Source organism: Rousettus aegyptiacus, unplaced genomic scaffold, assembly GCF_014176215.1.
Source record: "Rousettus aegyptiacus isolate mRouAeg1 unplaced genomic scaffold, mRouAeg1.p scaffold_m13_p_3, whole genome shotgun sequence".
NCBI lineage: Eukaryota > Metazoa > Chordata > Mammalia > Chiroptera > Pteropodidae > Rousettus > Rousettus aegyptiacus.
Window position 1 is genome coordinate 170,913,997 of NW_023416306.1, and position 21,612 is coordinate 170,935,608.

At 55.7% G+C, this 21,612-nt stretch overlaps 1 protein-coding gene across 11 annotated transcripts in view; it reads left to right on the forward strand.

Moving 5' to 3' along the window:
• WDR25 (WD repeat domain 25) overlaps nucleotides 1–21,612 on the forward strand; it is a 117,765-nt gene that overhangs the window by 547 nt on the left and 95,606 nt on the right. For 3 of the 11 annotated variants that reach the window (XR_004956213.1, XR_004956212.1, XM_016119531.2), the window contains exons 1-2: nucleotides 25–87; nucleotides 2,848–3,695. Coding sequence is in view for 9 of the 11 variants with exons in the window: in XM_016119531.2 (XP_015975017.2) it covers nucleotides 2,889–3,695 (807 nt within the window). In the remaining 2 variants the exon portion in view is untranslated. The other 8 variants (XM_016119533.2, XM_016119532.2, XM_036238490.1 and 5 more) reach the window with 8 other exon arrangements.

Below are 21,612 nucleotides of genomic sequence, written 5' to 3' on the forward strand. Positions count from 1 at the left end.
GATTGGCTGACGGCCCCGGCGCCGGCGGAACGCGACTGGGAGGCGGAGTGCATGTCGGACTTGCTGGGGCAGGACGGAGCGCTTCCGGTGCGTGCGGTGAGCGGCGGGCCCGGGGCGGGAGTGGGCTGGCACCCGCAGTGGCCCGGGCCTTCCGCGCCCCTCGGTGCGGACCTTTCACCGCCGCTCGCCTGTCCTTGGTCTCCGGTTCCTTCCGAACGCGCCGTGCGCTGGACCATCCTAACCTCTCGCTCTTGACCGCTCTGGCTAACTCCTATTCATCCTTCAAACCCCATCTCTGGTCGTATCTTGTTTGTTGCCTTCCTTAATCTGTGGCCCCCGGCGTAGGACCCGTGTTTTGTATTTAATCTGTGTCCACACCAGACCCAACGTAAAACTTGTCACAAAGGGAGTAATTAGGAAATGTTTGTTGAATGAGAATGTCTTATTTTCTTTTACTGTTTTAGTGCACCTCCCGCACCAGACGCCGGGAATCAAACAGTGAACAAAACACACAAAGTCCTGCCGTGGTGGAGCTGACACGCTAGTGACTGTCATCACCACTCACCCCTTCTCTAGCCTCATTTCTCCTACGACCTTACCTTCTAGCTATATCTCTTCCTCTTAATTTAATCACTCCCTCATTCCGTGAATAATTTTCCTTTTTTTGCCCTTTTTACCTTAGAAACATAAAAGGTAGTAAACACTTCCCCCTTCCTCCAAATTTATATTGGCTCCAATGGCTTCCAGTCTCCGTTTTTGCCTGTTTTTCTTGAGTCATGCTTGCCTCCTCTCTCATCCTCTATGGTTAGATTTACTGGTTCAGGCTTCGGTGCTTCTCATTACCTCTGCTCCCTCATCTCCCCCGAGCATTACTCAGATGTCACTTTCTGTCTTAGGCCTGCTCGGCCTACCTCTGTGAAATTGCAACCCCAAGCCCGCCACCACCCCGCTCGCCTCTCTGTTACTTTTCTCATCGGGATTTCTCGCCACCTGACATCCCCTGTTTCACTTGATTATGATCTGTCCCCACAGGCATGTGAGGGACATGGTTTACTGTCGCCGGCAGTAGTGTTCCTGTGCCTAATGTGGGGCTTGCCAAGTAGCCCATTCTCCATCAATGTTTGTTGAATGAGTAAATGAAATTTACGTGAAGCAAACAGTATCGGGAGCCCTGTCGTCCACTCTCATTTGTTCATATAGTCCTTGCTGCCTTGCCTTGTTAGGAAGTGGGGCCAGTGGGCCCCAATCCCACTCCCCTGATCTTTTGCCTTAGACCTGGTCTTTAATTTTGGCCATTGGCCTCTCCTGGGAATCGACCACTGTGGACCACTGGGTGGGTGGGAATCCGTCCTAATGGTAGAGCACAGGCACTCTGGTGGTGGGAACCTTTGATAGGAAGGAAAGGGATGCTGTGCACCAGAGTTGAGACAGGTGAGATGTCTGATCAGGGTGCGCCTCAGGACCCGGCTAAGTATTTAGAGAGCGGAAATGCCAAATCATTCACAGCCCTCAGTTCCATTAGTTTATAGTTAGTCCGTTATATTAGTATTGTTTAGTTGATGGCTTTGTGTGTGAATTTGGCTGCAGGCGGGAGTGGAATTTTTGGAGGAGGCGGATGACTTGGTTTCTTTGACAGTGGAGCTCTTCAAGTGAATGGTGCCTGCTGGGGAAAAGACAGGCATGGGATGCTTGATTCCGAGGGAGACCGATACCCACAGCCTAGGGGAAGAGGTGGGTGATAGACCGGCTCTCTGGAGTGGATTAACGATGACCCAGAGGGAATCTTCTGGCACCGGCCTGACCCCACACGTGGGAGAAGAAGCTGGGCCTTCTCAGCAATTGGTCCTTGCCTAAGCTTTCAGAGCTGCTGCGCCGCGCCCTCTGCTGGCTGGGATGTGTCTGGCATCCTTGTTTTTCTCTTGATGGTACTTCACAGCACAGAACTGAACTCCAGACTTACTACTTCTTTCTAGAAACTGGTTGGCAACAATTTATCATGTGGGGATGGTTCAGAATTTCAGGAAGCATTTTTTTTTAGAAAAAGGGAAGTCACTGCTGTGCGAGTCTGTTTTTTGGAGCAAAACAGGCAGATTTGGAGCATGCCTTCAGAATTGGTGGACTGATGCCTCCGGTGCGCCAGTCTTGTGTGGTGGGTCTACCTCACCAACTGGCTTATAGTCGAGATGGGCCATCTGGGGGAAGAGCATCCTAGGCAAAAGGAATAGAAGTCAAGGACTGGCACACAAGAGAGAGCAAGAGGGAGGATGTCACTCTTTTTCTAGTTGGTGGGTTCTGGGTGTCTTTGCATTTCTGTTTCAGACCTAACCTCATTCCCAATGATGAGTATATGGCTAATAAACAATGCTACAGGCTCTCTTTATACATATATATTTGCAAACACACACTAGTGTTTGTGTAGGACACAGTGTTAAAGTGGGATTGTTGCAATAAAAAGTACACGTATTTAAATTTGTAACAGCTGCTCCCCAAACTGACCTTCAGAAAGGCATCTTTAAAGTCCTGTGTCTTTCTGTCCAGTCATCGTGTCTGCATTTAGTCGGTTCTTATTTTATAGCTTTCAGTAGTGCTTTAGTTTTCTTCATATAGGTCCTGCTTATTTATTTATTTTTGTTAAATTTATTCCCAGATATTCCACAGTCTTCATTTTTAAAAATGACACCTAACTAGTTATGCCTGATGAATAGAAAAGCCCTCATATTTTATGTGTTTAGTCTTATGGGTCTTTCCATCTTGGATTTGCTAGGTGGCACGTTTTGTGTTAACTCCATGTGGTGGTGAATATCCTTCCATGCACATTTTCTGATATCTGATTTTGTTTGGTTCTAGGTAGTTTGCTGTAGAAGGACAGCAAGAAACTCTTGTCTTTAATGGCTTCATTAGTGGCTTATGATGACTCGGACTCAGAGGCTGAGACGGAACCCGTGGGAAGTTTTAATGCAACCACCCAGATGAAAGACACTTCGGATGTGGTCAGACCTCGTGGGCGGGATTTCGCGTCGGGAGTCCTGGGCGTGATGGAGGGAGGGACGCTGCCCGCGAAGCATGCGTCTTGTGAAGACCCAGCTGGCCAGCGTCTCCCTCTGGTTCGGCTCTGGAGAAGTGACCCGCGATCTGGCCCCAGCCAGAGACTACAGTGGCCCACGACGGAGCCTGACTTCACCTTCCCCTCAAATGAACCTCCTCGTCCTTCCCTGTGGACCAGCCACACCCCAGCTGGCCACGTGCCCCTGGCAGCTGCCCGCTTTAAGCAGGTCAAACTCTCCTGGGGAACTTATGACTCCCTTGAGCCCCCTTTCTGTGCCCAAACGAAACCTGAACCCCCAGATCAAAATGGCAGCTCTCTTCAGAGGAAAAGGCGCGAGGACTGTGTCGTACCCTATACCCCAAAAAGACTAAGACAGGGGCAGGCACTAAGCACAGAAACGGGTGGGAGTAAGGACGTGGAGGCGAAGGGTCCCCCTGTAGGGCGAGCCGCAGTCCCGCTGCACGCGGCCCCCAGAGTGTCTGAGTTTATTCGGCCATATTTGGACACTGAGTATAAAGAGACCGAGATTTCTAGGAGGGTGCTCTTTTACCTGCGAGGCCACAGGGGACCCGTCAACAACATTCAGTGGTGTCCAGTCCCTTCGAAGAGTCACATGCTCCTCTCGGCCTCTATGGATAAAACCTTCAAGGTAAGATTTGAGGGACGCTGCACCCTTCAGATGCCCTGAGGGATAAACTGCTGGGATGTTTTCTTTTTCATGTCAGTGACGTAGGGGGTGGTTCCAGGCTGAACATTTCTTTTGGGAATTTCTGTAATTTCCCCAAAATGCATTGTTGCATGTGGGAGTGGGTTCTCAGTGGGCTGCCCTGGATCGTTGGTCTGTTCTGCCTTGTGACTCACTGGCACTGCCTTGCCCAGGCCACCAGAGGACGCTAGTCCTTACCCCTCAAGGGGGTGCTGAGGATGTCCAGACACTGAGGTCCAGGGTGGATGAGGTCGCTGAGCGAGAGCAGCCTGGGAAAGAAAGCAGGCCTGGGGCCGAGCTGTGGGAACTGGGGCATGCTCTGTGACCCCCACGGAGTGCTGAGCCATGCCGGCCCGTGCCGGGGGCTGTGCTGGAGGCAGGGGGAGCAGAGCTAGACAGACCTGGCTCCTGGTTTCCGGGCGTGCATGGCGTGGTAGTGGAGAGGCGGTCACAACCCAGTCTCTGGGAACCCCGTGGGAGGGACAGCAGGCGGCCTGGGAGGGCCTGGTGCAGGTTTCCAGGAGAAGGGGAAGCTGCGCTGGAGGGCGGGGGCGGGGCGGGACGGGGAGCAGTGGGGGCGGGACGGGGAGCAGTGGGGGCGGGGCGGGACGGGGAGCAGTGGAAGGGTGTTCTCCCTCTAAGGCTCTAAGCGTGGGAGGCCTCGAGGGGCCCCGGGAGTGAGGCGCCCGAGGCTGGGGAAGTAGGCCGGGGCCAGACCGGGGAGGCCTGTGGGTGTCCTGTTGGGGACTTCCAGTTTACACAAACTCGTCTTGTCACTGTCGTTTATTTTAGCTTCTACTGAAATAATGCAGGCTTGTGGTTAGCAAGCCCCAGCTACACCCATGTCTAGCGTAGCAGGTGTGCCACACCTGCCTGTAACCTGTCTGTAGCCCCTCTAGGCTGCACTCCGTGTCCTTCCTCACTGTCCTCAGCGCCTGCCAAGCACCGAGATGTAGTGGGAACCAAATGTGAGCTGAAGAAAAGCTTTCTGGGAAAAAATGGCTTTGGAGTTGGAGCACCGTGGCTCAGATTACAGCTTCGTGGCTGTAATGGTCAACTGGGCTGAGCTGTCCCCCGCTCTGAGTCTGGCGTGTCATCCGTAAAGTGACAAGACGAGTCCCTGTGTCATGTGATCATGTGAGGAAAACTCCTACAAAGCCCTTGGCACAGAGCCAGGTGCCCCGTTGAGACTCAGCGCCCGTCACTTCCTCCTGTGTTCCTCGGGGTTCTGGAAGCAACCCCCCTAGGATACTGTGTTCGCAAGTTCTGTTTCTAGGTTTTTCCCTAGAGAGGCATTTTCTGACATGAAGAAAGGAAGCCCACGTACAGTGAAGTTTTGAAATGAGTTAAATCGATGGGTGTCATTGCTAAGTGGCCAATTTGAGTCCTGAAGCGACTCGCCTGCGTTCTTTCTGACTGGGAGAGTGATGGGGGGCAGAGTCGCGTTCCGTCTTCAGTTTGATCTACACGCAGGTTTTGATGCGTTTCCCACCCCAGTGCCCCCAGCCTGCATCGTAACTCCCTGGGGCTCCCCAGCTCTCCTCCCAAGCCCGTCCCCCGGAGAGCCGTGCGGGGGCCTGCCCCTTGGTCAGGAGTCCGTCTGGAGGGCTTCTGGAGGGCCCTGTGGGGCCCGAGGCTGGCTGGCCCCAGACATGGGCTCGAGTTAGAGTGATCTGGGCTCGGGGTCCCGCTTCACCCCAAACAACTTCGTGCCCTTGGGCAAGGCACCGAACCTCTTGGAGCCTGTATCCTGCTCAGTGGAACAAGCTTTTGAGACCTGTGCCTGGGGCTTCTCAGGTGGGACAGATGCTCAGGCACCATGTGTCTGATGCCGGGCACGTGGTGGGGTCTTGTGGAGGGCAGCGTGCTGACAGGCGGGCACTTCAGGTGTGCGGCAGCCCCTCTCTAGGCCCCGGAGGGAGGGGCAGTCTGGCAGACGCGGACAGCGTGGGCTTCAGGAGCAGGCGGGCTGCGGGAGGCATTGAAGGACAGGCTGGGTTGCCGTGGGCAGATGGCGGAGGGGTACAGGGGCGGCAGGTGTGTCCTGCTGGGTGCCCGCCGCCCATGCGGTTGTGTCTCCTGGTGGCGAGCACAGCCTTGGCCCCTGTGGGGACTGACCTGCACCTGGGGTCAGGGAGATGCTCTGCGGGCCCTGCTTGGGTCCCTTTGCCTGGCGGGGTTCGACTTCCCGAGCAGAGGCACCCCCACGATAGTTTCCAGAGAGCGTCTGAGTGAAACTGTGGATTTGGGGAGTCGAGTTTTTCAGTCATGTGGAGAGTATGTGTGGAGCAGGCGAGAGTGCTAGGCCCTGAGCACTGGGGATGCTGAGAGGCCCCCGAGGTGGAGACCCGGGAGCCGCCAACTAGCTGTGACACCTTGTGACCAGAAGAGGGCGCGCTTGGCCCAGCCTGGGAAGGCCGCTCAGGCACCTGGGCAGCGGGACGCCACCCTGCTCAGGTGATTCACTGAGCCCCGGCCAGTGCCGGCCGCTGCGGGGCTGCCCTGTGCCGTGCCCGCTGGTCCCAGGAGGCGGTTTCTTCTGCTCCGCCTGGCGGCCTCCAGGGAGCCCGCCCACTGCACTGTCTGTCCGTCCGTCATGGCGAGGCGGCTGCTGGGTCAGCGCCTCCGGACCCTCTTCTCGCTACAGTTCCTTGAAAAGTGGGGCTCTGCCAAGCTGTGGGTGCAGGCGGCCGGGGTTCCTCAGCCTTAAGACGTTTACGTTCTCAGCAGCAGAGTTATTCGGCAGATTGGTCTGGGGCGAACTGATTCCGAGCAACTTTTCAGTGTGAAGAATGCGGGGCAGGGGCTGGAGGAGCCCGGACGGGAAGGCAGATTGGGGACCAGATCCGGGCCGGGCCAGGAGCCTGGGCGGGGCCCTGGGGTTCACATGTGGCCGGGTGGGCAGCCGGCAGCCGCGAGCAGGATGGCGTTCCTTTCCTTCCCCGGCGGAAGAGGGTGGGCAGCGTGGTCGTCTTGGAGGGCCTGTGATCCGGTATGACGTGGGGGGCCTGCGAGGCCTGTGGACGCCGAGTCTGGAGTGGGGACAGGGCCGAGGGCGGGCGTCCTGGCTTGTGCAGCCCCGTCATGGTTGGAGAGCAGACGGCGGGTGCAGTGGGCAGTGAGCTAGCAGCGGCGGGTGTGAGAGGGCGCCCCCAGACTCCGCGGCCTCTTCCCTAGCACGCCTTTCCCCTCGTCTTTTGGTTAAAGTCGGCCGGAGTGCCTTCTTGCCCGCCATCGGAGCAGGAAGGAGGGGCTTGGGAGCTGGGGTCACAGAACCCCAGTTTGAATTGTCCCTCTGCTGCCAGCAGGTGGGCTGTGTGGTCTTGGGCAAGTTCTCCAACTTCCCTAAACCTTAAGCAGTGTATGTAAAGTGGAGATAGTTACACATGCCTTGCTGGGTTTTCGTGAAAAATAAGTCATGTTGGATGTGAATTCCCTAGCGCGGTGCAGGGCACGTAGTGGGCCCTCCCCGTGGGCTCCTGCTCTTGCTTTCCCAAGGACTTTTCTCCCTTCCTTTGCCGGGAGGTGGCCTCTCATTCCACCTGCGTAGCCATGGAACCCTCTCTGCTACACCTTGTAGATTTTAGGCTACTCGACGTGATTACTGTGCCAGACCCATTTTTATATTCTCGGTAGCACCTGGCATAAGGTTTTGTACATGTTAAATGATCAGTAAAGATTAAAAATTGGGGGGGCGGGCTGTTTATTTCCGGTTTTGGAGGATTGTCTTCGAAGTGCATAAATCCTATTTGCCACTAGGGGGCAGAGTAAGCCTTAATATAAGCAGCTCATTTAAGCTTCTAGAACGTGGAAGAATCCTTGATTCAAGGTAGCATTTACAGAAATACGATTTTTTTATTTTCTGATCAGGAGAAAAACAACACAATCCACCTGATTAATCTAAGGACCGTGGACTGTCAGTTCTTTCCTCTCCTTAAAATGCAGCTTTGGAATTCATAAATTTTAATTTGGTATACTACAGTGGAAAGATACTTATTTTAATATGTACTAAATGTTCCATGAGCTGTAAAATATGCTTGTATTAGTTTTGAAAAATTTACAGCTTGAGAAATTAAGCAAAATAAAACAATGACTCATAATTCCGCACCGATGCTCCGTCTTCTCTTGCGATGACCCATCCTTCCTGCCCCCGTCTGCAGCCTGCATCTGTTTTTCGTAGCTGCGATCCCAGCACGAATACTTTTTACGCGCCCTCCTCGTTTCCCCGAGCCCTCGCCTGGCTCAGCACGTCTGAGCACCTGCTGCATGTGAACGCAGCATTCAGACTTTGAGCCCCTTCTGAAGGGAGAGGCACAGACGTGGCCTCTTTGAACCACACAGTTAACCCTCACGTGAGCCCCGGGCGCAGAGCCCCTGCCGGGTGTCACAAGGGTTCCCAAAGGCAGATGGCATGGCTCTCGCTTCCAGGGACCTACTGTCCGTGTGTGAGAACCCGGAATTCCAAAACACGGAAGGATTTTCAGTGAAATGTACGAGTTAGGCATTGTTTTACAAACGATTTGCTCTAGGAATTCTTTTAATAACAAGCTTCCTTAAAAACACTTAACAATTTTTTTCCTTTTTGCTTATGAATGTAATGGTGCTTTATTGTAAAAACTTGGAAGATGGAGGAGACACGAAGCGTGGAGGGGGAACCCATCGTTGCCAGGCCTGAGCCCCGGCTCGCTCCTCGGGGGCACCGCGCCCTCCACTGCTCGGGGCCGTGCCGGGCCTGCGTGTGTACGGGACGGCCTCGCACTGCAGCTCACGGGCGGTGTGGGTCAGACACCCCCGCCTCCGGTTGTCGTGCTGTTTGTAAGGGGTATTTTTCTACCTTATTAAAAGTGTTCCCCGAACATATTTTTTATGACTGTCTATCATATTCCAAACTTGGCTATTTCTGTGTTGTTTCCTATTATGTTCTGCTTTCGTTTTTAAAATAGTACTGCAAAAAAAAATCATAAAAATAAAATAAAATAGAATAGTACTGTAGTGAGCATGGCGCTATGTAAATGTTGTTCCTCTGCTGCCTTGATACCGGTTAAGATGGGCTTTGACTGACACCCAGGCTGTAGCCCAAGGCTTCGTGTGCGGCGAGTGGGACCTCAGCAGACTGGCAACCCGTGGCCATCATCACACGAGACCCCGGGGTTCCTGTCGCGCGCCTGCTGCTTGGTGGCTGGGTGACTTTTGGAAAACCGCTTAGCCTCTCTGATCCCCTAGTTTTCTCATGAGTAAAATGGGGATAATGACCACCTGTCAGGGTCGTTGCTGAGAAGAAGTGAGAAGACGGGAAGGCCGGTGCCTGCACACGGAAGGCGCCGAAGAAACGTGTTTTGGACTCCCTGCACCTGCGCGGATTAGTTAAACAACAATCAGAGAAAGGGCAAGTCAGACTCCTCCACTCAGTGTAACTTGTTTCTGCGAATCTTTTCGTGGTTTGTCTATAGATGCATAGTTTTCAAGAGTTTCGGTGTTAGTGTTTCTGAGGTAGATACTTTAAAAGGTTTTAAGGTTTTGGGTTGTGTGTCCCAAGCCATTTACCTCCTCCCCTTTCATGACCTGCATACTGAGAAGGTACGTGTTGGAGGGCGGAGCCCACGTCTCCACACCGAGCAAGTCGAAAGGCGATAAAAGAAAATTCGCAAAGCACCTGGGTAGTTCGCAGAGCATTTTGCGTCTGAGCCCCCTTAGTGCTGGGGGAGCCATTTCACACTTGAAAAGAGCCTGGAGAGTGAGTCTGGGGGCTGGGGAGCTGTACCCCCTTCCTCTGGCCAGAACAGCACCAGGTTCAGCTGCGTCCTGGACCCCTTTCTGTGTGTGTCTGAAGGAAAGAACTTTATTCTGGAGGATGAAGACCCAAATGGGGCTCTTCCTGTGCCACTTGCCAGCTCTGGGGCCTCTGACCGTGAGGCCAGAGCAGAGGATGTAGAGCGCTAACTGTCCCCAAGCGCTTACCACCTACTAGGCATAGTTTTAAACACTCCGTCTTGTTTTCACAACTGGCCTAAGAGGCAAGGGCTGCTCGTATTTCCATTGTACAGATGAGGACGTGGAGGCACAGAGAGGTTACGGGATTCGCCCACAGTCACAAGCTGGTAGATGGTAGAGGCAAGATGGCAAGCCTGGGCAAGAAGCTGAACGACGCTCTCCACTCCTCTGCCTCTGGGAATGACGGACGAGAAAGCATGTCCCCTCGCCCAAACTGCGCCCAAGCTCTGTCTCGCTTAAGGGCCCTCAGGAGAAGGGGTGATTTCCATGGTGATTTGGATTTGCATTTTTATGCGTTACAGGATCCCATTGATTTCTCATTGTTAGCGTGTTGCGATTGTATTAGGGGATCTTAGATGTGTTTTGTGGAAAGTAATGTATCTTAGATTCAAAGGCAGGGAATTTGTGAATCCAGGTGCCGGAATGAGAGCTTATTTCAGTTCTGAGGGAATTATTCTTGATGGATTTTACAGAATGAGATGGAGAAATGATTTGATGTTTGGAGCGAGGGGTCGTGGAGCTTATGCAGATGGCGGGCAGTTTATTCCAAGCACGAGGCAAAGGAGAGACGCACAGCTGGGGAGGAGGGCTGGGTCGGCGGGCGGTGGGTGTTTGGGGAGTGAGTGATTAACGGTGCATCAGGGGTAATTAGGTGAAGGCGAGGAGAGAGCGGGTGGTGTGTGCGTGCGCGTGTGCGGGCGTGCAGAGGTATCTGCTCCACCTTCCCTTGCCCGAGGCCCAGAGCGTGCCCGAGGGCACGCCGTGAGGTCCGGCGGCCGCGTGGAGCCGGGCCGTGTAGGGAGTGTTCCCCGGACACGCTTTGCTCCTCTCTCTTCCCGCCCTCTGCGGGTTTTCTTTCCGGGGAAGTTCACGGTCATCTGAACCGTCCCGGCGGTGGGAGTGAGGGCTTCAGGCTGCCCGACAGCGGGGCTGCCAAGCCTCTGGGATGAGCTGTGAGGTCCTGAGCTGGCACCTTCTTCTGCTGGGGAGCGAAGTTATTTTGACACCCCTCTCCCCCACACGAAAGCCGTGACACCTCGAGGCCGACAGAGGAGACATTGGCCACTGCCCACTCGCTGCCAGAGCCCTTGCCAGCTCGGACCTTACAGAAAACACTTTCGGCCGAAGGAGGAATAGAAAAGTGTGGCGGGGCCCAAGCTGTGTGTTCTGCTCCTTGAAAGCTTGTTTTCGTCGGTTCGGTGTGCCCAGCACAGGGCGGTGCGCTTGCCAGACGCCGACAGGGAGCAGACTGTTCTCGGGGGACCAGCCTCATCCAGTCTTGTCCCTTGTCATTAAGGGGAGAATAGAGCAATTGTGGAAAATGCTTTTAATGTAATTGAAAAATGCAGATTGCAAAATTGGCACACTTAGGAGCTGAGACAGTCTAGTGAATTATCTCTTGCTGCTCTTAAACCTCAGACATAGAAGACTCTTGAAGGCTCCCATCTAGTGCCCAGTGATGGCTCTGTCCTCCTTGTCGAAAAGTGCGTTGTCTTAGATTTAACTCTGTTTTATCATGAAAGTGGTAAAATGTTGGGAACATGAGGAAAAAAAAAAAAAAAAGCGGAAGGCCCGTGAGCCTTGCCCCGAGCCTTTCCCCAGCAGCGTCCCCTGCCGCGTTTGAACCGGGCGCAGGTACTCGGGTTCTGCAGCCGGCATTTGAGAGTTACATCGCGGTTGTCTCCCTGCAAACTGGCTGTGTTTAAACCCCTTAAGAGAATAGGCGGGCAAGTTGTTCCAGCCTCTTAACCTTCTCTCCCGGCTTCTGCCGTTTCTGGTCAGGCACCTCTCCCAGATGGACGCAGGGGGACGCGGCCGACGCAGACCCCACGCGTGAGGGACAGAGTGCCGAGGTGCAGGTCAGTGAGGCCAGTGGGGTCAGCCCAGGATCCCTGAAAGCCCACCGTCCCCCGCATTCCTACAGCAAGCTCCCTGACGTTTCCTCATTCAACAAGGTAACAGGGAGCACACCTCGACCCCTCTCACTGAGCACTGGCCCAGGCCGAAACGCAGGACGGTCTGAGAAACCTTTGCCAGGGGGTCTGGAGCTGCGTCAGGCCCGTCTTCCCTCATTAGGAGAGGCATCTGGGACCCTCCGTGAACAGCGGCTGTAGAGAGATGGCTGACCCCTGGGACCGTTGTGCGTCAAGAGCTTTGACCTTGGCACTCCGATTAGCTAGATGGGCTAGGTGTCCCTGGATTTAGCTTTCAATTTTCTTGCCTTTTCTCTCTAGTATTCTGTCTCTTTGTCTGTTTTATTTTCTGTTTTATTATTATTTTTTTTATTTTGTATTTCCACTGTTACATACTAAAACTTTTTTACTGAAGTATAAAGTATATTCAGAAAAGCGTTCTATCATGTTTTTACATTCCGAGAGCTGTTTCTTATTTTACGAATGTTCCTTTCTCTAACAGTGTTTTTTTTTTTATTGCGTGTTTATGACTCTCCTCTTAGCTCTCTCCGCTCTTTGAAAGCTTCCCCGTGCCTTCTGAAATGTTCCTGTGTCTTTTGGCTCCTTTCGTCTTTAGTTTCGGTGTCTGTGTTTCATGTTAGAGATTTGCTGCTGCTCATTCCATTCAGGAGGAATGACCTAGAAAGCTGATCTGAGCACAGAGGCTCTGCGTGTGTGTATGAGTGTGGGGATGTGTGTGTCAGTGTGTGTGTGTGAGAGAGCGTGTGTGTGGGGCGGCTTGTCCACAGCGAGGCTGTTTCATGGAGACGAGGCAGCAAGTGGGTACTCAGCGCAGGGCCCCGAGGGTGGCCACCTCTGGGTCCAGCCGCCTGGCGCCTCGGAGGGGAGTCTCGGCCCCTGGGCAGGGGCTCCGCTCTGCCCTGTCCCGCAGGGGGTCTTCTCACTCCCGGCTCCCGCGCACCTTTTCCCATGGGCACAGACCCGCCACATCGTTTTCAGTGGCCCCGTAGTCTCCCGTTAATGTCACGCGCCTCCAGTTATGTGCAAATGTGACCATGTCTTCTTCCCCTCGACTGCGGTAGAATTATGATGTTTTTAAACATTTGCCACTCTGATGGCATTTTGTTTGCGAACCAGATGAGCTCATCCTGGCACCTCCTTAATATAAGGGTTTGTGGTCACGGTTCTTATGCACTAATCTCCTGCGGTCTTATCTGGGCAATTTACACACTAACAATATTGACCCCTCATCGTTCACGCCCCCGTGTTTTTCATTATTTTATTTTTTTACAGAGAAAACCTAACATTTTTTGTGGCCAAGCCTATGGACCTTCCCCTTCGTAATTGTAAATTAGAGATGGCAGGTCATCCCCCATCCTGGGATCTGATAGATAGTCACCTGTATTTGACCTTCGCTTAGCGGTGATTAGCGGGAGCCAGTTTCCACTCTCGTCACCTCTTCCCGGCCTTCCGTGGGCTGGGGCTGGCGTGCGTGCCGTCGTGAGCATGTGCCCGGTGCCAGGCATCGGTTGGCACAGGAGGGAGCAGCCCTGCTTCAGGTCCCCCTCCCCCCGACACCGGCTGCTGATGATTTCAAATGGCCTTCTCCCCGTCCAGCTTACTCCACGGGCACCGGCGAACCACGGCCCCCCAACCTTTCCTCAAAACAGCAATGTCGTTTTGACCATAAAGGAAATGTACATGCACTACGGAAAAACAGGAAGGTATTAAGGAAAAAATTGCCCATCATCTCCACCCGGAGGCAATGACTGTAGACGTCTTGGTACATTTCCATCTATTTGAGTTCCAGCCATACATATAGTTTAACCCCCTCCTCCCACGACAGCTGCAGTTTCCGATGCTGTAATTCATTGCGGTGGTTTTCAGTGTGGTCTGCAAACCCCTGGGGGTCCTCGAGACCCTTTCATGAGGTCTGGGGCGGGGGTGAAAATTATTTTCATAATAGCACCTAGAGGTGATTTGCTCTTTTCACTCTCTTTCTGTCATGAGCGTGCACGGAGTTTTCCAGAGGCGATGGGGAGTGTGCTGTTGCAGTAGATTAAATGCAGAAACAGCTGCGAGGACCCAGCTGTCTTGCATTAAGCCAACTGTTTAAAAAATGGCAAAAACGTAAACAATGCCTTCTCACGAATTTTTTTTTTGTCTTGGAAAATACACTTATTTTTCTCAGGAAATATTATTTATGTTAACATGTAATAGATTTATTGTCTTAACTTTTGCATAAATTAATAAATATTTTAAATGCTCGTTTTAATGTCATATGCTAACTTTGCATAGATGCAGCCCACACAAACAGCAGTCCTTTCGGGCCCTCGCTGGCTTCAGAGAGTAAAGGGGACGCAAAGTTTTGAGAGCCGCGGTCTCATTTACATCTATAACCCCAGTTTGGGGGTGTTGCATCCTGGTAAAAGTGGTGTCGCATCCCAGCTCTGGAGGACGTGCACAGGTTCAGCCCCAGCTGTCGTCGCCCCCTCCTCCCGTCTGGTTCGCTCTCCAAACTGTGTGGCCACAACATGATCCCGGAGGGCCCCAGCCCCGGCCCCCCTGCCACTTCCTGCCTTCCCTCTGCTCTTCGCGAAGACGATTGTACCGCATTGCACGATGACAGCAAAAAAATCTCTCCATTCCAACATATACCAAAATTATGATGATCCTTTTAACACCCTCCTATCAATTTCTGGTCCATATGGGCTTGTGGTTTTCAGGGCGCACACACAGTTTCACAGCCTGTGTCCCCCACTTAACATTCCCCCCCAGCCTCGCCCGCCACAGCCCCACCGGCCGCCTCCGCGTCTCCCGAGGGCTGTCACTTTCCGCCAGCTCCATGATGCTCTCTCTATTGAGTTGATTATCTGTAATTTACTTAGTCATCCTTGGACACTTACGTGGCTTCTAATTTTTGCTATTATAGATAATGCTGAAGTGGTTATCTTCATGCATGAAACCCTTTTCCGTTGGATTATTTCTTTCACATTGATCCCCAGAAGTGGGACTGCCGGGTCAAAGGGTTGTACATTTCCACGGGTCCAGATACATCTCCTGTCAGATTGCTTTTCAAAAGGATTATACCAATTTGCACTGCCACTGTGAAGCCTGCGTCATAACCAACTATTTTGCTTAACTCTCATGCCTGGAATTTTCCCGTGGAGCCCCCAGGGGGCAAAGGCCCTTATCTAAGTGAATGTGATCTATAATTATTTAGACTAACACCAAAATTGCTTTCAGAACATTTTTAACCTGCTGAGTGTAGAATTCTAATTCGCATACATGCTAACATTAAAAGTTTCACAAGCAGCAATTTCTCTCTCCTACTCACAGTGTGTTTACACAGCCCCGGACAACTGGAGGGAAAAATGAAGAGCTTTTATAAACAGAAGTGGTCTCTTTCTGAACTACTTGGAGTGTTATTTTGAAAGGCACAAAAACACACATTAAAACACACTTTCACGTAACCTTTGATTAGAAAAGTCGTTTGTGTGCATCCTGGTCCCCTTCCACGTTCTCATCTCTCGTTCGGGTGCGTTCTGAAACATTCCGGCTCCCTGTGGGCTTGCCGTGGTGCCAGTAGCCGACCGAGGGGGCAGGCTAGGGAGCAGGGTGGCCGTCCTCAGGAGCTGTGCTGGGGAGGAGGCGTGAGATGCCCTCTGGTCTCCTGGGGCGGTGGCAGGGCAGGTGGTGGAGGCCGCAGTGGGCTGAGGCCAGTGTGGTGTGGGGAAGTCTTGCCAGCACTCGGAGCTGGTCACCTTGGGGAGTGGGTTCCCCAAAAGGAGGCAGGGATGGAAGGGTTTGGGGCACCTGGGAGTCCGCCTTGCCAGTGGCTGTGGCCAGGGCCCATGGGAGCTGTGCCTTGCCCGGGAGAGAGCCCCGAGCTTGGCCCTGAAATCCGGCGTCTCTGCTGCTCCCCGCCCCCCGCCCTGAGCTAGGTACGGCGCCCGCACACTGTGAGCATCTGGAGTGATGTAGGCGCGTCCTTTCCTGGTTTCTGCGGCATCTGCGTTCTCATCTGTGAAATGATTGTCGCAGGGCTGTGCGGATCAGACGAGGTCCGGGCTGTGCAAGCACTCTGTGAACTCTGCAGCCCTGACAGATGGAGGTATTAGCAGGGACTGCGAGCCGGGGTTCATTCCGTGATCGCCCCCCGCGCTGCGTGCTTCAGCACGGGAGCCCGGCCATCCAGTTTGCCTCTGGGTCCCTCAGTTCGCTGACAAACGACCCCGCGTGCACCCGTGGGCGCCGGCAGGCCTCGCAAGTAGCTCCTGCCCTGCAGGATGCGACTTCCCATTTTCTGGCTCAGCAGCGTGACGTGGCTGCTGGTGGTAGAGGTGGTAGACTCGGGACAGCCCCGCTCACGAGCCGGGCCTTCCGGACGGCCGCCGTGTGGCCGGCGAATTCCGGGCCTCGTCTCAGGCTCTCTGTCTGTGGTGTGAGCGGTGGGGGGCCCACAGGGTGGCCAGGAGCCACAGAGGGTGTGACAGAGACGGCCTTGAGTTTGTATCGGAAGGCCTAGTCTCTCTGCTTCGTCCTTCGGTTGGTCACCTGTTGGTCCAGCCACCGACTAAATGCTGGCTCTGTACAAGCCTTGGGCTCAAGGGGACCAGACACGCTCTTGCTGGCCAGAAAGCTAATGTGGGGATAGGCATCAAAACTGGAGAACGACGACGTGACAGGCCCTCCACGGGCCACCTGTGTCGAGGACAGGGATACAGAGGGGAGTGGGGCGGGCCTGTGGGGCGGGGGTAGAGGCAGGACAGGCTTCAGGGGAGGGGGCAGCTGAGATGGGCCTCGGAAGCTGAGGCGGTGAGCAGCTGGGCGTGTGGCTACAGGGAGTGGCCGGCGAGGGCCAGCCTGGGCGGCAGCGGGGCCAGTTGTGGGCTCTAGGCCTGGACAGCCAGTGGCACAAGGCTGGCCGCTGCTTCCTGTGCTTGCGCTGGGCCGGGCACCACACCGGGTGTTACCTGTCATTTACCCATAGCTGGGGCACAGGGCAGTCACTGCGGGGCTCAAGCCTGCCCTGCGCTTCCTCACTGTGTGGCTCTAAGGCACAGAGCTCTTGGGACCTTGGTTTCCCCATCAGTAAAGTGGGGATGATAGTAGCATCCACCTCGGTCTTCTGAGGATCAAAGAAACCCATGGAAGACTTACGAGAGTGCCGGGCATGTAGCAGGCATGCCATACGTAGGCCGGCGTCAGCCTCGTCAGCCTCGTGCCCACTTTACAGAGAAGACTGAGGACCAGGGAGAGATGGCAGGACCTGGCGCTCCCACGCACACAGCTGCTCTTCGAACTCACCCCGTTCGGCCTCTGCACGCTGGGCTGTTCTGTGTCACCTTCCTGCTCGGGAACTCGGGAAGTCGTCCTGTGAGTGTGGGCAAGGCCCTCCATCTTTCTGAGTCTTGGTTAGTTCACCCATAAAATGGGAAGAACTCTCACATGAGCGCCACGATGGCAGGATATATTTTTTTCCCTCGTCATAGCTCTAGTTTCTGGAGAAGAGCGGAACACACAGTAGGTGCTTAAAAAGCACCTAACAGAAACGAGTGAATTGTACCTGGTCTCTCTACCTGGATGAATGAGTAGCACCTGCTCGGTCTACCCTACACGGTGGGCCTCCTCGGACCCAGGGCTGTGGAGAGCCTCGGGGTGGTCGTGTCCTCACGTCTGGACCCCTGACCCCACCTCCAGTCTGTGCAGTGGCGTCCCCGTGGCACGGCCAGGCTGGGGCAGCGGCTCGGAAGGCGGAGCCGGCGCAGACTCAGAGCCACTGTCGCTGCCCGCCTGCCGGAGTGTGCGCGTTGACTCTCCCGGGCGACGGTCTCGGCCGGTGCTGGCAGCTCGTGTGTTTTTATTTATTATTTATTTATAAATCATAAATCCAGAAAGGATTTGAGGAGGCTTACAATAAAAGATACGAATACGGTAAAGCTGTTAAAACAAATCAGAGCATGAGGAGCCACCCCGAAAGGAGGCGGCGGCACATAAATCAGGCCCCGAGCCGACCGGGCTACAGCGCTGTTCCCACAGCCCCGTCCTGGCTGCCCGTGCGAAGCCAGCACGAGCGCCTGGCATGGGGACGTGGGGGCGTGGGGCGTGGGGGCGTGGGGCGTGGGGCGTGGGGGCGTGGGGCGTGGGGGCGTGGGGGCGTGGGGGCGTGGGGACGTGGGGGCGTGGGGGCGTGGGGCCGTGGGGCGTGGGGGCGTGGGGGCGTGGGGCGTGGGGCGTGGGGGCGTGGGGGCGAGGGGTGGGGGGCGGGGGGCGTTGGGGGGCGGTGGGGGTGTGGGGGGCGTGGGGGCGCGTGGGGACGTGGGGGGGCGGGGGGTGTGGGGGCGTGGGACGTGGGATTGTGGGGCGTGGGGGCGTGGGGGCGTTGGGAATGTGGGGCGTGGGGGGCGTGGGGCGTTGGGGGCGTGGGGGGGGGGCGTGGAGGCGTGGGGACGTGGGGGAACTTGGGGGGGCCGTGGGGGCGTGGGGCGTGGGGGGCGTGGTGGCGTGGGGCGTGGGGGCGTGGGGGCGTGGGGGCGTGGGGGCGTGGGGCGTGGGGCCGTGGGGGCGTGGGGACGTGGGGGCGTGGGGCCGTGGGGCGTGGGGGCGTGGGGGGCGTGGGGGCGTGGGGGGCGTGGGGGCGTCGGGGCGTGGGGGCGTGGGCTGGCAGGATGGCAGCGCTCGGGAAAGGGCCAGGATTGGGTCGAGATGAGATGGGGGGCAGAGCGGGATCTGGGGGGCGTTTTCGGAGCGGGGGGGGGTCAGCCGAGGAGTCCACAGGCGCTCCCCGGGGGCTGGGGGGGGGGGGTGGCTGCCGCCGCCCGGCCGGACCGCCTGGCTCTCACTCCCTTCTCTGCACCTCAGCTCCCCTCCTGCCCAGTGGTGACAGAGGAGCTCGCCCAGCTCGGAGGAGCGCTGGGGGGAGTGAGTGTGCCGGCGTGTGGCCCGGGCCTGGCTCCTGGCAGTGCGCTCGCCACCCCGACCTGTCTGGGCTGTGACGCCGTGCTGGGTGTCGCCCTGGCCAGATGGCTCAGTCCCTCACGCGGGCCCCGTTACGGGGAGGTGTCGCCGGCGGGGGCGGCAGGCGGGGCGCCCCTGCGTGCCCTCCACGCTGTCCGCGCTGAGTGTGTGACCTGTTCGTTATTGCTTAAAAACACTACAGAGTTTGAAGCGAAGGGAACATACTTTTTAATTATTTTCCTGCTTGTCTCCAGCAATACTGTTGTCAAGGAGACGAAAGCCTCTGAAAAGCTTTTCAGCCTCCCGGTGGAAGAGGGTCCTTGTGCCGCGCTTCTGCCGTCGGTGGACGCGGGCCCGGCGCTCCGCAGCAGAGGCTGTTTCTTTCAGAAGGGTCCGCTTCCTTCACTTCTCACAAATGGAACCGTTTTGACCTTTGAACAGGAGATGGGAGATTGTTGCGGGTGTTTTCTCTTTTAAAGAATTGCTTGCATTCTTGACTCGGAGCCTTTAATTCACTCAGCATGGGTTGTGAGACTTGGGTGCTGGGCAGGGGAGGGGGCTACAGAGATGGCCGAGGGTGTCTTACCCTTCTTTGAAAGACGCCTCGCCTCTTTGGGGAGGGAACAGCAGCAGCGGGCACACAGATACTGGTCCTGCGGCATCGTGATTGCTCTGGTCGGGTGGGGGATAAAGTGCCGTGGGCACGAGGGACGGCCCCGGGGTGGGGACAGTGTCCGCGAGAGTCACCAGGGGTCTCAGAGGACGGGAGGAATTGTCCAGCAGCTCAGAGGTGGAAGGGCAGAGGGAAGCGCCTGTGCGGAGGCCGGGGGTGCGGAGGCGCGCGCTGGCGCTGGCCACCTGCCAGGCCACGGGAGAGGCGGGTGGACGCCGGCGCCAGCGGAGCAAGGCCGTCTGCAGAAGACCTGCCCGGCGGCAGGGCGGAGTGCGGTCCCGCTTCCGGGGGACAGAGCGCCTGCCCCGTGGTGCCCGGGGGCTCGTAATCCTCATGGACGCCGCCAGCACGTTTGGAGCGTGACGATTCCCTTCCGCTGACATTTCAGCCAGCGTTCCAGTAAAACTTTATGGTCGCTAAACCCTATCAAGGGCATTGGTTTTATATGAAAAAGATAAATCGTTAGAAAAACAGGAGTCTTATTTTTTAACAGCCCTTGTTTTTTTTTTTTTTTTTAACTTTAAAAAATGATTTTGGCTTTATGGGAGAGTTGCAGGGGTGATCCGAGGGTTCCCATACGCCCGTCATCAACTTCCCGAGACGCCAACACCTCCCGTAACCCCGTGCGCCCATCCAAACTGGGAAATCCGCGCCAGTGCGACTCTGCTAACCGAGCCGGAGGCTGCGTTTGGAGATCACCCGGTGTTCCACTAACGTCCCTTCTCTGTTTCGGGGTCCACGTCGTATTTGGAGCCCTTGCTATTTTTGTTCATGATTTGATTTGTCTTTGGGGTGGGGGTGGGGGTCAGGGAGTGGACTGAATCTCATCCTGGCCCCTTATGCCAAGTTCCCTGTTCTGAGACACCCTCCTCCCCCCGGTCCCTGGCTGGTGTCCCGTGTCGGGTCCCCACAGCAGAGCGCAGCCTGGACACCTTTTGGTTTTCAAGACCTGTTTCCTTGTGGAAGCCTGAGCGCGACCCGCAGGTTCGCGCGTTAACGAGACTGGGAACTCACTCACCGAGCGTCGCAGGCCCCCGCCCCTCAGTGTTGCCGCCCAGTGATGACAGGGCCCCTATTCCTTTCCTTTTTTCCATTTTTTTTCCCTTCTGGGTCTGAGTTAGCCAGACCTTTGAGCTAATGTCAAGGCTGGTGCGTTTCGAGACAGAGCCCCTCACCCTGCCGACGGGCTTACACAGCTTTCCCGTTGGCTGGATAATTGAGAGTGTCTTGAGGTAGAAACTGAGTTGAACGTGTTACGTTTAACGAGCGAAGCTGTCTTTGCGTGCACACAGGTGCGCGTCCGCCCGCAGGTGGTTTTCCCGGACAGGGGTGCCTGCTGGCGAGGTCCCTCGCCGCGCCTCCCCTTCCTTCCTCCTGTCTGTCACCCTTTCCTCCCTGTCTTTTCCTCTGCTTTCTCCCTCCTGCTTTGCTCCCTTTCCCCCACGTCGCGCCTGCACCCGACTGCGCTCTGCCTTCCTCCTTTCCATTCCCCTTTCTTCTTCCGTCTCCCTCTCCAGTTTCAATTCCCTTCTTTCATTTCTTCCCCTGTGACAGGCCAGTAAAGCTGTTGCCACGGAAACAGCAGCCCAGCAGAAGCGCGCTCTGCTCTCCATGCCTCTGAGGATGACGGCGCAGATAACGCTGAGTTCTGGAAGCAGCCAGGCCGTGGCCCGTGGCCTCCGGGGTCCCTTCATTTTCCAAAGGCCAGACCTGTGCTGCAGCTCATAATTCTGTCTAGTAGATGGTCATTTTTTATTTGGAAACTTCAGAACTTGAGTAACACACTTGCCTGTTGCTCCAGAGACTGGTTGTAACCGTGTGAAACATACTCCACTGAATTTACTTATGTTAATGGCAGGGAGCCGGGGGTGCTGCAGGGCCGGGGACAGACTTCAGCTGCACTCTAGCTGCATGTGGGCGGTGGGCTCCGGGTTGGGGGACTCCCTGGCACGGATGCCTGAGGGCTTTTAAAGGACGGCGGGGGGGGGGGGGGGGGGGAGAAACATAGTTGGGGCCTGGATAGATCTTCAGATACTTAGTTTCACTCCACAAACATGCCGTGAGGACCTGCCCATCCAGAACTGGAGTAGCAGGGCTGTGCGCGCGCGCGCACGTGTGTGTGTACGTATGCGTGTGCGCATGCGCATGCATGTACATGCGTGTATGCGTGTGCGCATGTGTGTATATGCCTATGTGTGCGTGCGTGTGCACATGCCTGTGTGTGCATGTGTGCATGTGCATGTGTGTGCGTGTGTGTATGTGAGGGTGCGCGTGCTCGTCAAACAGGCTCTGTGGTCGGTCCCTCCAGAGGCTGCGGGCTTGG